This window comes from Oryzias melastigma, linkage group LG3, assembly GCF_002922805.2.
Source record: "Oryzias melastigma strain HK-1 linkage group LG3, ASM292280v2, whole genome shotgun sequence".
Lineage (NCBI taxonomy): Eukaryota > Metazoa > Chordata > Actinopteri > Beloniformes > Adrianichthyidae > Oryzias > Oryzias melastigma.
In genome coordinates this window covers 1,987,469-2,005,667 of record NC_050514.1, presented here as the reverse complement: position 1 = coordinate 2,005,667, position 18,199 = coordinate 1,987,469, and the positions used below count along the sequence as shown (strand labels likewise).

The 18,199-nt window shown below is 38.1% G+C and overlaps 1 protein-coding gene across 1 annotated transcript in view; it reads left to right on the top strand.

Moving 5' to 3' along the window:
- Positions 1-18,199, top strand: part of LOC112160622 (protein kinase C-binding protein NELL1) — a 400,547-nt gene that overhangs the window by 350,307 nt on the left and 32,041 nt on the right. The window contains exon 16 of the mRNA XM_024295273.2: positions 15,000-15,095. Coding sequence (XP_024151041.2) covers positions 15,000-15,095 — 96 coding nt within the window. The remainder of the gene's footprint in view (positions 1-14,999; positions 15,096-18,199) is intronic.

Sequence of the window (18,199 nt, the reverse complement as noted above, 5' to 3'; positions counted from 1 at the left end):
ATCCTAATTTACGCACGCACAAAGCAAGAATACGCACGCACAAATCCTAATTTACGCACAAATCAAGAATTATGCACGCACAAATCCATGTGAGTCTAATTTCTCTCCATATTTCCCCCCCTCCAGGCTCCAGCAGCAAATTCCAGCGCTCCATCTCGCCTCCCCGCAGTAACACTGCTTTCATTAGAGGCAGTGCAGCAGCAGAGGTTGTGGAAAACAGTGGTGTCATTTGGCTACCTGTGTGTGTGTCAGTGATGGATTCAGATTTATCCTGCACCTATGAAAGATCCTCACACTGAGCTGCCAAGGGCATCCCAGCTTCTCCCCTACCCTCTGCTCTGATAGGTTCATGCCCCTACAATTCTTCTGCAGATGAAAATAGATAAAAAAAACAACATTCAGACATGCTGTAAACAGACAGTTTTTCTGCAATGCATTGAGAAGGAGATAGTGAGGCAGTCCATATCTAGATTGTGTGTTCCTTTTTCTTTTATTTTCAATCTGTTCATTTGTAATTTAGCAAAACCTATATATATTAACTCTATATAAAGTAGGTGACTGTCAAATATTTTATGCAGAATGTCAAACACCATGTCTTTGATCATTGCATGCTTTTAAACTGTTACGCTAGTGTTGGCGGTATCCGCTCTCTCCTGAAATTCACACCAGAAGCGCATTTTTCAGCAACAGTCGACAGAAGCTTTTGTTTTGTTTTTGTCATCATGGGTTAAGTTGATAACCTAAAGTATTACCCCATGTTTTTGCTAAGAAGAAGCAAGTAGGCCTACACTTCTTTAATATATCTAAACCCAGCCCACCGCCCCCACCCCCACTACAACTTAATGAACCACCTCTACATAACTGGTTTGTATATTTTTAAATTTAAGTTTTTAATTGTTACTTAATAAAGTCTTAACATGCCATTAATAGACATATAATAGTAATCCTTTTTAATCATGAATAAAGTGTTAATAACAACACATATAAGCTACTTGCAAATGCTTAATGAAACAGGAGTAAGGCTTTATAAATGACTAATTAAGTGTTAAATGATGCTTCACAGTGGGTAGTTATTGTAGTGTTACCTAGATGTTTCTTCAGTGTTATTACCATTTTAGTTTTTTTTTTGTTTTTTCGTTCAGTTTTTCACCTATAGATGAAGAACACATTTCAATTTTTTCCATTTCATTTTTTTTCAATGAACAACAAAAAACAATTTAAAAAAAAAAAAACAAAATATAAAGAAACAATGCAAATTATCCCTGAAACAATCTCAAATGTAACAAGAAAGAGTTTGAAAAAGAGCTTTGCATGAAGCTAAAATCGTATCAAATCCAAGCCCCTTCACTCTTATTCAGTCCAAATTAAATAAACAAATATGTCTTTAACTATACAGGATAATATGGACACAAAACAAAATTAATCTGATTAAAAGAACATTAAAATAACAATTTTGTGCATTTATATACACTAACACACATATATACGTATAACAATCATAGTATTTTATTATTTTATTCAAATGTATTAATTAGATCACCCTTAATGAATGCTTTTAATTTATGAATGATTTGACAGTTTTTGATGTCTGTCCTACAGTTAGTCCATAACTGCACCCCCTTGTGGAGATGCAGTTTAATGTTTGTTGAGACATCAAATTTTCTTTAAGTCATCATCTTTTAAGTCTCTAGTCATTTACTAAATATAATTTCAACAGTAAAATGAGCAGAAAATGAAGATCAGTGACATAGTAAAGGTTTCCATAAAAGTTTGCTTCTTTTTAGATGACGAGGCAGCCTGCTCTGCCCAAAATGACTTGGTTTTATCCGCAGGGATTTTTTGTCAAAGAACAAAGTCGTTGCCTTAGGCCACGGATGTCTGTGTTCAAAACAACGTCTCAGGCATGGCGTGCTGTGAGACGAGTCTACCTGAGCCACGAGCCTGGTGATTGTCGCGTATTGTTGTGATGAAGAGTGCAAATGGATCAGCTTAGAGGTGTCGTCTCTCAACACAATTTGTTGCCACAGCATTTAGAGAGCCTTTTTTTCCCAAAGCAATTTGGAAATTAACTATTTACAAACTTTATCAGTATGGGGTGAGATGTGGTGTAAAGAGTTGCACTTTAAATAAAGCAGTAATGGGGTTGACAGACATGTCATTCTTTAAAAAATGGAGCTGTAGATTTGCTAAGTAAACAGCAACATTAATGTCAGGGCATTTTAAAATGAAAAAGGCAGCAGACTGAAAGCTCATTTAACAATAAAAAGCAGCCAAATGAACAACATTTGGATGGATATGGTAACTTTTAGTAACCAAAAATCAGTGAAATGTAATGATTTACTCCAGTATGGTTTAAAAAACTGGCAAAAAAAATTGTAAGCTAAAAAATATAGATACAAAATTTACAAAATATTCTTAGATATTTTTGTAGCAAAACCTTTATTCAACCATTTATTTACTATTTTAAAATATTTGCTCAACTGTTTAGTGCAAATAATCTATTTCTGGGAGATAATATTTTATTTGTATTTATTTTTTAAAGCATGATCATTATGAAGAAAATATGTGACTTATACAAGCATTGATTCATTCATGACAGAAAGTCATTGTTTGACTACAGCATGTCTGAAATGAATGACCTTATTTTCTGGACTATAAGTCGCTACTTTTTTCCTAGGCTTTGAACCATGCAGCTCATACAAAGGTGAGGCTGTTCTGTAGCTTTTTCTTCCACCGCTAGGGCGCTTTAACCGGAATTAGACGAAAAATCAATGCAAAGTAGAATAGCAAACACTACTTTTATCTGAACAGATAGAACACGCACGACAAATTACTTTCAAATCCTCGCCACTTCATCATGGAAACCACACAAAGAAGTCCGTATGATGCACGGTTTAAGTTAAAGGCCATCGAGCTCGCTATCCAGGAAGGAAACAGTGCTGCTGCACGCAAGCTCAACGTCAATGAGATGAGTAGTCCATATTCCTCCAGTACTTTGGAGGTTTAAGGACGAGGCAGAGGCGTGTGGATCCATATGCAACAGATTTAAGTAAGGGATAATACCCGACGAAGTGTGCGTTATGAGAAATTAACGCACGACGCGGAGGCCTAAACCGTCCGACGCGAAGCGGAGGACGGTTGCCTCCGTGAAGTGCGTTAATTTCTCATAATGCACTCTTCGGAGGGTATTATCCCGCTTATACCATGGTCTTTACAAAATAAATAAACATTTAATCAATATTTAGTACTTTATTCTTGTTATTTCTTTGGTTTAGCTCATTATTTCACAAAAAAGCGGACTATTTGATCATCCGTGATGCGGTTTGTTGTCACGGTGATATGGAACATGGCATGAAGCCGGAAGCCGTTACAGACCTCAGCTGCAGCGGTAAAGTGTCGCTGTTTTGAAAGAAAGACCCGGACAAATAAGGATATTTTTCTTCCTTTTCTGACGTTAAGCCTTCAGTGAGCAGCTAGAACATATTCAGCTTCTGTCTGTGTTTCATTTCACGGCAGGTTCGTTCTTCTGAGCTGCTCTAAAATGAGAAACTCCCTCTTGTGGTGAAACAGAGGACTACACCTTTCATGTCGAGTGCTGTTTTATTAGAAGGAGAATAACCAATTTGTCAATATTAATTTACCTTACAAAAGGAGAGGAATATAAATGCTGGTCGCTACAATAAGTTGAATAAAGCATCAGTTCAGAGAGAAAGTTCATCCATTACTGCTTGTTTTGTCCAGACGATGAAGGAAAAATGTGTTTTAAAGAAGCCTGCGCAGTGATATCGAACGTTTTGTCTGTGTGACCGGAACTTCTTTTTTAGGTGTGGTTTATCACCGTGGTATATCAGTTTTTAATGCACACCCAGCAGCCAATCAGAATCGAGTATTCACCCAGACCATGGTATAATAGCAAGTAGCATCAAACAGGATGACGACCTCAGAGTCAAAAACAGGGTCAAAACGCAGGGATGAGGTGGAGAACGAGAGAAACAGGCAGGAGGTCAAAAACATGAGTAGAAAATAAGAATAGGAATACTTAGACTAAACGTGAGAACAATGATTCAAGACTACACAATGATGACAGTCAGTGGGAAGAATATAAACAGTCTGGGTGATGACGTGATGTGAATCAGCTGAGAGAACCAGAACTGGAGGCTGGTGCATGATGGGAGGAAGAGCTAGTATTCTGGCGAGAGCTCCCCCTGATGGTCGGAGGAGAGCATGACTGGCTGAGTCCTGACAGTAGGTCAACAGCACCGGTTCTGTTCATGATTAACCCAGGTGATAATTAGCCCAGTGCAAAAGTTCTGTTCCAGATTTTTCTTTTTTCTTTTCTTTTTTTTTTTTTTGTAAGATTTCACAACTCTCTGTTTTTACCCAGACTTGGAACGAGCACACAGAAGCACTGGGTTGTGCTCCCTTCTGGTTGCATTTATTCGTAGTGGTATAACACCCACATCATGCATCCTTACTTCAATTCTTCTGTTTTTGTTTATCTTTAAGAAGTCTCTTTGTAAACTTCAATCGATTCTGAATTCAGCTACTTGCATAACGTGCAAATTCTATCACAAACAAGTCAACTTTTCCATAAGCAACATCACCGATTCCCTGAATTACTATGCATTAGTTTTGAGAGCCTGCTCCACACTTGTGCGGTTCTTTGTAATGGAACACCTCTATACCTGTTTCCTTCAGTCATTCTGCTGTATTGTTGAAAACATGATCTGACATGCACACTCCTGTGCACTCCGATCTTTCTCTTTGCCCTCTAGCTGTCTGTCCTCTATAGTATTTTAAACATTCAGCTGCTTTATTCCACACCTCTGAACCTTTATACCCTAAACCTTCAAACCTAGACTCACCAACAGTACTCAAATCTTGCTCTGCAAACAGTTCTAGCAAATGTGAAGCCAGGTAACCAGACAGCCAAAGCAAATGAAAGCTTCTTACTTTTTTGATATTTATAAACTGTGCCTTTGGATTAGGATTAAAGAGTGCTTTTTAGAGATCAGTCCAACTCTGGACAGCAATCCTCCCTTCTCAAAGTGGCTCTAAGCAAAGCTTTTGCGTTTTCATGTGTGAACGCGGTAAACAGCTCTACAAGAATAAAATAATAATAAATTGGTCCTTTAGATGCCTTAAAGGGAAAGTGAGAATCCCACAGGGGGATGTATTTAAACCTTGACAGCTGTTTTAAATCTGAAAATGTGCCATAAAAACCTGACATTTCAACACGTTGACGTTTTTCAGTCTTCTTCTGTTGCACATCACTGCTGCTGTCATCAGGAAACTTTTCTGATCAAAGTTTTTACTCAAAATAATGTTTGACGAAAAACCCTGCAGTTTACAGGCTATGTTTTCCATCTTTATGCTAAATCGAAGTAAGAAAAAAAAAACACAAAATGTGGTTTGATATATAAATATGACAGAGAAACCTCAATATTTTCAAAGATATTTGATAAAATAGCTATCATATTTATTATCAACCAAAAAGAGATTCATAATAACTGGTTTTATTGTGTATTTTTTATGTGTAAAATGCATGTATGCCCATTTATTTTATTCTTTTTTAAATTCAGGAACCTAGGCAAACCTAGGCAGTTTAAATTGTGTGATGGCTCCTTTTTCAAGTGGGAAATCTCCAGAAGCACCTGGTTAAAATAACCGTCATGTCAGCAGTATTGATCAAGCAGCTTTTCAACTCTCAGCAGATGCATTAAGGCAGTAAAAATGCCTCTTAATGTGTCTTTAATCCATGCCAACTGCCTGGCCCTTGCTTTTCTTGTCATGTAAGTGCAGCCATTATCTGTGAAGTTCAGTAAATGTGCTTCGGAGATCACAGCCAAAGGTGAACTGCCTTTTACTTCACTGCATAACACGGTGCAGTGTTTGTCAGATTAAATGCTTTGCCGTAAATGTTTTATGACCTGTCCACCTCCTCCTCAGAGCTCACCGCTGACTGGACTTCTCTGTCTGCGTTTTACCATGCCGTTGTTTATTCATATGCGAGGAATCTGCAGAATTTATGCACACAAATTACAGCAATGGGAAGAGACAGGCGACATCTGCAATTATCTTGTAGATAAGTTAGTACAGAAGCTGTTAAGCCTCCATTATTGTTTCATTTCTCTGTCAGATTTAACAAATGGTGTTTAGAGAAGACATTTGCATTGTATGTTTCATTCTCTCTACTTAATGTTGGCATCTGCTAGAAGTTTGGAGTCACATGAAGATTTACTGCAATAGTGTCTATAATTTGTATTTTGTTATCAGCAATATCACACACAAAAAGCAGCAATACCAACCAATCAATGAGCACAATAAACCAAATGAAAGATGGTACTGGTGTCTATGAGGGCCATGTGCATACATACAAAGACAGAACTAGACCAGAAAGTAACACGACTGAAACAAGCTGCCCTCGAGGACTGACTGAGCTAGGTTAAACCCTGATCAGCAGCCATGAGTAGATGAATGACTATGACCGGGTATGTCACTGTACTGTGTACAGAAATGAACCCACATAGGAAGGTCCCATACATGTACGTATTTTGAGATGGGCCTAAAGACAAAAGAACTTAACCAATTTGTAGTGAGTTATTTTTATTCCAGTAATTAGTGGGCTGATGACTGAAAGATTTGCTTTTTTTTATAGATGTCAGAAGATGATCCAGGGAACGTCTAGGCAACTTCACTCATTGTATAATTACCTCAACCTCTCTTGATGTGGTCGGGTCAATGTAATTAACAATATGGTCACTGTCTTTGGAGTCTGAGTAACTTTTGGAGGGCATTGTATTAGGAAAGGCAGAGCATGCGGTTTCTGTATTTTTCAGCCTGATACACAATCCCTCTGTGGTCACCTTGTGTCTGTTGTGTATGTTCTTAAAGATCACATTTGGTCGGTATTAAGCAAACTTTCCTGTTTTGAACTAACGCTTGTAAACAAAACCGCATGACTAAAGATCTCTTCAGTCATTGGCCAGCAGTTATGGGGTCAAAACACCAAAGAAAAAAAACAACCAAAAAGAAAAGGTTTTGCCAGGATTTTTCACTTATTCATACTTTTTATGTTGCTGATTGATTTTAAGCGTTTGAATGAAGGCCAGGTTCAATGCTTTTAATGCTACTTGAAGTACAGCGGAGAAATGCTACAAAGTGGTTACTGGCAAGATGACGGCGAAGAAGGTAGAACGATAAGTCTTTATGACACATAGATTGTTGGTGAAACAGTGAGAAGTAATGTGGACCATGATAAAAGTTGTTTTAAAGAGCCAAAATATATCCAACTACATATTAATGAGTTGCTATGTCTCATCACTGTGGTGTTACTGAATTGTTTTTAAGAGAATTCTGTTAAAGAACTACAATAGAGCTTTTAGGATGACGTCACGGCAGCTCCCCATGCACGCACCGCGTAACAAGACAGAAAACCAAGTAATAAGTGTTTGTAGTGGTGTTAAAATTAACACCCTGACAAGTAATCAGTTGGACCAATTATTTTGAGAAACGTGTTTTCATCACTTGACCGCCGGCTACGGTGGCCATTTTGGTTTGGTTATGTCTGTCTTGAAGTGGATTGTGGTCAGACTGAGGAATCTCAGAGCAAACCAACAGTCAGTCCGATTGTAAATGAACCGAGACCACCTCAAAACATAGGTCAGAGAGCAGTTCCTGGTCCAGGACCAGGAGTCATTTGTGCAAATACAAACTGATATTTTGTTCTGCATTATCGGGGGAAATGAACTCCAGTTTACTTTAAGCGGACAAAATGTATCCAGTCTGAATACACCCTAAAACTGAGACCTATCTGTGGCCAGAACTCTAGAAGAGATCTTACTAGTTCTTTCTGGTTCGGAGAGGGAGAGTTTATCATTCTCAGGTTTCTGAAACTAATTTGGTGTCTTGTTTTAGAGAATTGGCTTGGTAAGAAAAAGTCCAAGTCAATGGTCCCACCTAAATCATACACGTGGAGGAAGTTATTCGGAGTAAGGGGTGACCTGGTCAAGTGTATGGCCACTGGTGTAAGTGGGCCCTTCACATACTGCTTGAGATGCACACAGTCAAGGAGCTCCAGACTTGAATGGGAGGTAACATGAACGTTAAAATTGCCAAATGTGATACTATTGAATGATGTTTCTCACTGTGTTGTTAGTAATTCTTGTATTCAATTGATGATTCCTGGGATTAGTTTCTTATGGGGGTTTTGTGAAATACAAAAGATATTTAAATTGAAGAACTTTGGCATTGAAAAAATGGGACAATTGCCAGTCAATATGGTGAATAACTAGATCAAGATCAAAAGATCAGGGCAGATCAAGGTGAACAGCAGGCCCATTGCGGAGGATGACCGGCGGACCATGAGTGGGACTCTTTGTGATTCCGACTGTTGGCGCTGTTTAAGCAGCTGCCTGTTATGGCATCTGCTTGTTTTTTGTGGCATTGTTTGTAGCTGGAGCTTGGCCCAACTCTGTCACCTTTGTGCTATTTGTTTATTTATTGATTTTGTTCGTTGGACTTCCTTTCTTTTCTCTCTTTTTTTGTTTTTGTCTGGACTTTTTCTACCAGCAACGGCTCCCGTTTTTTACACCTGTGATCAGCTCATAGCTCTGCGCAACATTGCCTTTCTCTACACGGAGACACTGGACATTCAAAGTAGATCCAGAGGAAGAGAAGAGGCTGCAGAGCTGGACGAAAGCTCCAGATTAACAAGTCTCCTGCGCTTGCCCGGGGGAGTTTGGGGAGTGCAGCGTCGTGAGCTTCACTGAGTTGTGGCTGGATGGACTACCTCCGGTCTCTGTGGTCTCGTTGGAGGTTTTTCGGGCTTCTCTGCATGGGCAGGGGGCTCATGGTGGGCATCAGCGACGGGTGGTGCAACCCAGCGCACATCTACACTGAGGAGCAGCCCTGACATCGAGCTGCATGCTCTGCGTGTGAGCTGCTCAACGGCGCGGTGACCCGGATGCAGACCTGTCATCCGCGGATCCCTCCTGCGGGTCTGCGGGACTTCAATCATGCCTCCCTAACTGCCACTCTTCCCATTGACAAAATGTTTGTGTTCTTGGAGTGTTTCTGGTGCCATAACAAATTAATTTTTCCTCGTGATATCAATAAAGTTAAATTCTATAACTAGGATCGTGATCTGAGCTCAATGAGGCACGCAAAATCTATTTCCTTGTTAAGCACACATTTGGATTGTTGTTCTTCTGCTTGGAATTTCTACCCTCCAATCAGCCTAAAATAGGCCACATTATTGTTGTTGACTCATATGATAATGGAATTCACCTCACATAGTTTGATTCATTGATCTGAGTAATGGAAAAATAATAGAGAAATTCTTTAAGCTCGATGGATTTGCAAATTCCTCTGGAGAGAAAAATATGATCCAGAGTTCTATTGCCTCGGTCCAATTCACAGCTGAACCAGCTTGAAAAGCTAATTATCATATAGCTTCCATTTCTCCAAAACCAAACTCAGATTTTTTTATACTTCTCAACTTTGTGCCAATTTCCTGAGACTATCTTTTGCTTTGCTTTTTGTGGGCCCTATTTAGTATGGAGTAAATTATGTCACAGAAACTGTCACCATTTAAAAAAATAAAAATAAAAAAGGAAACTCCAGTGATATTTATTTGGAGTGACACCAGGAGTTAAGCATGTCTGTGGTCAAATATCAGTTTTCCCTTACTATATAGCAGTTCACCTTTTGTGGTTTTGCTAATTTGTTTTTTTTTTGTTTGTTTGTTTGTTCATTTGTTTTTTTTGACAGCAGATTGTGTTCTGCATCGTAATAGACTCTATGCACAGAGCTGTGTCCAGTTTAAAATAAGACCGTTTGTTCATTTCTGATTGTGGCTTACTGTGTACATCAACTTAGCAAATCTCCATGTATTTTTCCAGATTTTGTCTGATATTTGTTATTTGCCATAAGGTATCCAGATGAAATCCTTGAACCCATTGTCAGACCCTACACTGGTGCAGTAGGTCCTGGTTTCCTCCTAATGCACGACAATGCCCGGCCTCACGTGGCAAGAGTATACAGGCAGTACCTGGAGGATGAAGGAATTGAAACAATTGAATGGCCTTCACCATCCCCTGACTTAAACCCAATAGAACATCTCTGGGACATTATGTTTGGGTCCATTAGGCACCGCCAGGTTGCTCCTCAGACTGTACAACAGCTCAGGGATGCCCTCACACAGATCTGGGAGGAAATGCCATAAGACACCATCCGTCGTCTCAATAGGAGCATGCCGCCACGTTGTCAAGCATGCATACAAGCTGGTGGGGGCCACACAAGATACTGAAAAGCATTTTGAGTTGCAGAAATTAAGTTTAAAGTGCTCCATTAATTTTTGTGAGCGGTGTATGTTAGTTTGTCATTATGTGTATACATAATAACATCCAAAAAGGCAAAGTTTGCCCCTGCCTTCTTCATGGAGCAGTAGCAGTGTGCTAACGGTGACCTCACCTGTGCTGAGACATTTTAGAAAAAGGGATCACATCTTTTCTCAGACTGATTCTACCTGACACTGAACATTACATTAACACAAATGTAGAAACACTCTGCTGCAGAGTATTCGAAGCACAACAAACAAGTCATGAAGAAAAAGACACCCATAATTAGACATGTCTTTCATGCTAGTTAGCATTAGCCCAAAGTGACAACAGCACCTTTTTTGAAATACTTGCAGCCAGTGCTGAACTTTTGTTCTTGGCTGCACTGACCTAAAGGAAGGGTTAAGGTTAGGATTACGGTTATGGTTTCAGTTAATACACTAAAAGGTTCACTGTGGTCTAGCTGCATGAAAGCTAACAGGACTTCATTAAATACTATGACCAGTAACAGCCTTTAGCTTTAAATGCACATAAAATACATGAAACAATGCAACAATCTGCATCTTGACTGTTACGCTTCACCAACATGAATTTCCATCAGTTTTTGAGCTGTGAGCTAGTTACACGTAAATACGTGCGAATAACATAAGTCTTAGAGAGTTACCTTCAAAGTTTACTATGTAGGACGAAATTTAAATTCTTTTTGCGTTTTATTTTGTTGTATTTTACTAGAAAGACAAACAATGTGGCTAACATCATTTAACGTGGCTCTTTGTAGTTATGAAAGACATCTTGTAAACTCCAATTTCTCAGCTATTTCCATGTAAACATTAGTCCACTGGCCCAACCGGAAATGATTAATCGGTCATGTACCGAATGCGGAAGTAGGTGGTGCATATACCTCATTGGCTGAGAACCACTGTCAATCAATCGCCTCCATTTCTCATATACAGTATGTGTTCAGCCTGCCAAATGTACATAAATCTTCAATTGCAAGAATGTTAATGTCTGTTTGAGAATAAGGTTAACAGGGTTAAAGAGCGTTCAGTTTTTTGCTTTGCCGGTCTAAACCCGTAAACCAGAAGTAACATTACACAGTAGAGGCGTTTTGTCTGACCTGAAAAAGGTTTATTACGTCAACGGTTGAAGGGTACAGTAGTTGGAAGAATGTCAACACTGGAGCTAAAGTTTCTGTGTTAAAGGGTTAAAACATCTATGAGAATTGTAAAATATAAAGTTGACTACTTTGTGGATTTCTGCTGTTGCTGGTTATTTTGAAGCATAACTCCTGCAATAAACGAGGGACCATTGTATTTTCTGTTTAATCTGTGAGTACATTAACTTTTGTCCAGGCTTGTCTGATTATTTTTTTCTTTTAAAATCCCCATAAAAAGTTATTTTTTTTAAATAAACATCAACATTTTTCCTATTATAATCCTATTATCCTGTTGTTGGTTCCAAGTTATTTCAGTGACCATGGTGGGCTTTTCCGTCACCAACAGAGGGATCCCAACAGTGTTGTCCTTGTGTGTAACTCTGGGTCTGTTAACAGCCAACATGCATGAATGTGGCTGTTTGCATCAGCACAGCATGGAATGTTTTCATTCTCAACACCCACTGGAAAGCAATCTAGGGCTTGTAATGGGAAACGCAAATAACAAATCTTTGGGTATAGGCATGTCTCAGGAAGTCACGAGTCAGCAACTGCCTCACTTAAGCAGTAAGACAGTTGAGCTGGAGGTCAAGGGGACTACGATGGGGGAGGGCTGCCTCTTCCTCTCGTCTTCAATGGTGCTGCATGCAGCCGTGGAGTGGTGATGTGAAGTGGAGAGGCCACAGATGAAGCAGCCAGTGGGAAAAGGGGAAAATAACAAATGTAAGGCACACAAAGGGGAGATGAAGGAGGGACAGAATGTTTTTTTACAGGTCTTTGTACAGCATTGCATTGTATGTGGAGGGATGCAATCAGTAGCATCAGGACTTCTGGTTTTGGTGTCAGATGAAAGGGAATAAACATCACTGTCTGCAACTACAGGGTAAAGAAATGAAAAGAACACAAATCAAGCACTTCCACCCCTTTTCTTCCTCTGTTTTGAACACTGTGTTCCTCGCTGTGTCTGCTGAACAACAGCAACACGATGTGATTGTTCTATCACGTTCTATTCAGGAAACCATCACTGCCACACTTTGGGAAGTATACTGTAAGCCTTTTGTAGAAAGTAGAAGCTACAATAGAGGAATGTAGAGGATGTTTTTGAATGCATGAGCTGCAAATCCATCACTGATTTTGCAAGCGATTTTTTTTTTTTTTTTTTTAACCAACAGTCTACCATGATCCAAGAAGCTCAGTCTAGAATACCTGCAAATGTTTTCAGCTTTAGAAAATAGAGGTTTGCAAACAGCAGTTTATTGAGTCCATCTTCATTTCTAGTGTGCATTTTACTGCATTTATTTTCCTAAATCAAAATAAAACATTCAAGCTAATTAGAGCAAAATGCAATCCACATTTTGAGGCGATAATGTATATTATCGTCCAATCAGCTTCATTTTTTCTGATATTCTACTTCTTTTGTTTTTTTGTGTTATGGTTTGTAAAAAAAAAAATTTCTAAAATGTTATGGTTTTTTTAACAATTGTTTTGTTATTTAATTGGAATGGTGATCTTTAAAATGTTTGTTAAATGTCATACTACTTTGTTACAGATCCTTATTGAAATACTACTTTTATTTACTTATTTTTTTTAATTTTCTTTCTAATTCTTTACTGATTGTCCTTATGTAAGACATAGTGCCTAAGTTCTTTTATAAATCTAGAAAAAAATCGGTTTGATCAAATCTTCTTTAATAAATTCTTCTTCACTAAAACGTTTATTATTTCCTGGTGGCAACTCTGAAATTTGCCAAATTATGTTTAATGAAGAGGGCTCTGAAATTTGAGGTTTTTTTCCAATAATCTCACAAATCAACATAATATAAGGCAGAATTGTTGTACAATCCTGGATTTGAGGATAAAGCAGGCCCTGGAGGAGTTCTGGCTCTCAGCTTCATCCTCTGCCTCCCCCAATGATGCCCCGGTGATTCCCCTTCATCTTTAAGAGTCATTAGTTCCATAGGCGAGTGGCATTTTGCTGATGACAGTGAAATCATAATTAGGAGTGAAGATAGATTGAGTCAATATAACTGTAATTAATTTTCATGTGTTAAGTTTATTAGTACAGAGGCAATCAGGCTTCTAATGAGAGCCTGATAGAAGTTTTTAAATAGTGGAACCAAGCAGATTAATGGCTCTAATCGCTTCTGGCACGGGACGCTATTTATTGCCAAGCATTTGTTTGCAGATAGAGCCTTTTGTCCGAACTTTGGTGTTAATGATTCGTGCATCCAATTAAATTAATAAATTAAACCGAGACAAGCTGCTTAACTCAGATTACAGGCTGATATTATTCCTATGAAAACCATATATGATTCCACAAACACACTTCATCTCATTAAGACTCATCTTTAAAAGTATGTCATCCATTAAGCCTATAGATAGTGAAGCCATTTCTCCCTAATGAACTCACTCCATTAGGTTTTTTTTGGTTTAATCCTTCTTACTTAAGGCACTAACTAGTGTTTTTTAATCCTTTCCACCTTTTTTTATGATCTATCCTTTTGTTCATTTGTTTATGAGGTATTGCACCATCTTCACAAATGACGTTAGCTCTGCAAGCTTTATCCCAGCCTATTAGAGCTTGAGATTCAATGTAAAAAGACTATAATTTGTAAAATTACATAGAGTATGTAAATAGTTGGAGTGACTACATTTTTTTTTCCTTTCCTTTATTTCTTTCCAAATTTACTTTGACTCATAAATCATTGTTAATGTGAGTAGTAGTGAGTAGTTTCCCATATTATCTTATTTTAACTATCGTTTTTAAAGTGACAGGAAATGTACTTTTTATATCAAAATGATGTAAATCTAACTTTCTCCTTTTGGCTTCCAGTACTTTGGTGTTTGGTCCAAATCGTTACTTTTGGGTCTTTTACTCTGAAAGTATTTAGAAATACCTAATTTGCATAGATCTAATCCATGGTCACAATTATTTATATAGTGGAGATATTGCCATGACGACAGGAAGGAAGGGTCAGGAAAGGAGGGGGTGGCCAGGAAAGTTACTGGGAGGCTAAAGAAAATCTCATTAGTTTGAAAGACTGATTGGACCTTTATTTACTGCAATCCTGGAAAAGTGAAAACATTGAGATTCCAGTAAAAAATACAAGAGATAAAATTTTTTGTCTTTCCTCTGGATGAAATCTACATCAATGTGAACAAAAACCTTTTTTATTTCTTTAACAAACCTGTTTGTTTTCGTGTGTCAAGTATGCAGTAGTTCTGTGATAAGGTGAAACCCATCCCAATCCTAAAAGTGCTTGAAACGACTGAACGTTAGTGTTGCTGTATTCTACCATGTTATGTGTTCGACTTCATACAAAAATTAAAAAAAAGTGTCACTCTTTTAACACTGGACGTCTTTGAGCCCCTTCATACAATGATAATGGTGAAAATAACAGATGAATGGAATACTGTTGTTCTGTGTTGGCGTATTACTACAAACATTCAGTTTTGTGTCACTGTTGTTAGGTATCCACTCTGAATTCTTTTATTTGTGTCTTCTAGCATTCTGTGAGGAAGGATGTCGGAGTGGAGGGACCTGTGTGTCTCCAAACACCTGCGTGTGTCCTTCAGGATTTACAGGACGGCACTGTGAGACAGGTAAGACCCTCTAAACCGCACATGCTGAAGATGTACACAGTTCAGCTGAAGCTGCGTTCACACCAGCCTAAGGCTGGGCGATATGGAATTTATTTATATCACAATATAGTTTTTTTCACATCAGGTGACAACAAGATAAACCATGATATAAACCAAATAACTATATTTGTCAAATTTGTTAGATTTAAATATTTATTTCCAATATACTTTGAACATAACAGATGCATTGAAAATTGTACAACATTTTTTTAAACAACTAGAAAAAGGTATATATATATATATATATATATATATATATATATATATATATATATATATAGTTAGTATATATCATTGACATTAAAGCTGGAGCACTCTCTCGAGGGAAGAAGGCAGTGGTTTATAAGAAACATCTGACACAGGTTGTAGTTTTTCGTGTAACATCGACTGCAAATACACAGATGATTTTATCCTATTAAATTACAAAATATTATTTTATGAAAGTCCAACAAAACAAATTTGTTATATTTAACCGCTCCGTCTTAAAGTCCAGTCATTGAAAATCTTGTCCGACTTTAACTGGTCCGTGAACACATAAACACTACACACGGAGCAGCTCGTTAGCATTAGTATCATGCTAATGCTAAATTGCGGTCACCAAATCAACGCTCTTTATGAAACTTTTGGTTTAGTCCAGCTGGTTTGTCTTCCACTTCTGACTGGCTCTTATTAAAAATCATCAGATGCTCTGCTGCTTCATTGGCCAAAGTTAAACATTAAACAGAGAAGATTAGCGGAAGTGACGGCGGGGGTGTTGTGTGTCTCGCGTGCGTTTGTTTACCTTGCATGCAGGTGATGGAAGTGGAGAGGTCCAAAAAAAAAATGACCAAAATGAGAGCTAATAAGCATAAATAATTAGATGTCAACATTTACTCGCCCTGTGGCGACTAACTCTCTAACTTTTAATCGCCAAAGAGGAGAAAATCTTTGCAACTGGCAAGTATCAATTTTAGACCCTTCAAAATAAAAGTCTATCACAATAGACTCATTTCTCTATCGAGAAATAGTTCAATCATGTTATTATCGCCCAGCCCTACACCAGCCTCAGCGCTCAAGCAGCCACTTCTAATAAAAAGTTCATGGAAATGCAAGTTTCAGGCTTCCACATTCCAAACTCTCACATTCACGCATTGAACGGATCTACAACATTTTTTGGGCTCCACTTGCTAAACGCGCATCCATTGAAAGTTAAACCAGGTTCAACTTTGGCCAATCAGGGACTCAAGCTTGGTATCGATGAATGGATGGCGTCCCTTTTAATTCACTGAAGTATCAACCGTTTGAGAGCTAATCATGGTAAAGAAATCAAAAATTTGGGTTTGTCCCCGGAAGGAAGTATAAAGAAACCAAGTATTTCATATATTAAAATAGAGCCGTGAAAGTAAAAGCCTGGAGCAAGATTTACCAGATTAGTACCTCTTTGACATTTCACTTCAACCCTCTTCCAACTGTAGCTGGTGGACATGTGCTAGTAAACAGTAGAAGAAGAAAAAACTTCCTGCTTGTTCAGTGTGAACACCATGGGCTAAATGCACATTCAAGAACACACGTTCTTGAATGTGCGTCACATGTCCACTGTGAACGCAGCATGACTCATCCTCCTATAGTAGAAATTTCAGGGACTGGTATGCATAGAGACTAAAGGAAGCAGGTCTCATGAAACAACAACACTAAATGCAGGAATCCTTTGTTTTCTTAGAATCAATTTGAGATGCATGAGACACCATAGTGACTTGCAAATCAGTAAAAAGGATTATGCATACATAAAATATGAGATGCACTTGAGGTTGGGTTCCTCTTAATTTGATTTCTTTGTAATACTCTAAAGGCAAGTACAAATCTGTGGATATGGGAAATAATGGCCTTTTTCAAATAAAACATACAAAGCGATGGGCTTTCTCTTTTTCATCACTGTTTTCTTACTTTATCTGTGGTTCTGTCCTCCTGCGGTACTCCTGATTACTTTTCCCTTTTCCATCACAAATGTCCTATTATTCGAATATATTATACTTTCTTCAATCATTTTCTTCATGTTTCCACCCTCTCTCTTCCTTAACTTCTGTTCCTCTTGTTGTTTCTGCTTTACACTCTTTTTTTCATCCTCTTAACCTGCTCATCTCTTTTTTTCTCCCGTATTTCTCCCTTTTCCACTTCAGCAGCCCTTCACGTCCTCCTTTCTCCCCGTCCTTCCTTTTCATCAGTTCCTGCTCACTCATCCTCTGTCAGTCGCTCTCATCTGTTTCCGGTCCTTTTATCTCCTCTCTTATTAAACTTTCAGTCTCGGCAGTCTAATTTTACAGAAGTGATCAACCAGCTCTGGAAGAGCGATGCATTCACAGGTCAACTATTTACAGAATGTTTCCATGGTTTCCATTTAGAGTTTGGCACACTGCAGATGTTCTCATTTCTCCAGCAGTGAATGCCTCAGGTATTCTTAACAGTTCTGAAACCATCTATACATGCTAAATAGATTTTAAAAAAGCTTCAAGTATTTTAGGATTTTCCGTCCTAGAATAGCTCTTTCAAAGCACTGTCTTCTGTAAGCTTTTTGCTTGTAACGCACAGCTCACTAATTCAGCCCAATACATGTGATTTTTACTGGACGGTATGAGCTCCACTTACTGTATATTAACCTTAACCATTCGTCTTATATTTGATACACACTTTTCTAAGAACCTTATTTCATTAACACAATCAAAACCTTCCTTAAAACCCCATAGTATATAACTTGCTTCATGTTTTCTGCCCTGTAATTCATTATTGTTCCACTAGGGACAATAGAAAGGCTTTTAGTGGTCATTTCAAAATGGCTGCTTCCATGAAACACTTTTGGCGGGAAAAACGTTTTGGTAATTTTCCAAACTTTATGATGAGAATTACTCATCAATTGTTGTTCATTTCTTTAAATGACTACTTACTGTATTGAAAGAATACAACATTTATTGATAACTAATTCTTTATTACACAGCTACACCATGTTAAAACTGAGTGGATCAAATTTAAGACCATTGGGAAGCAAGGTACTTTTTTCCTGAATAGTTTTGCATTTTAAACCATCGTTGCTT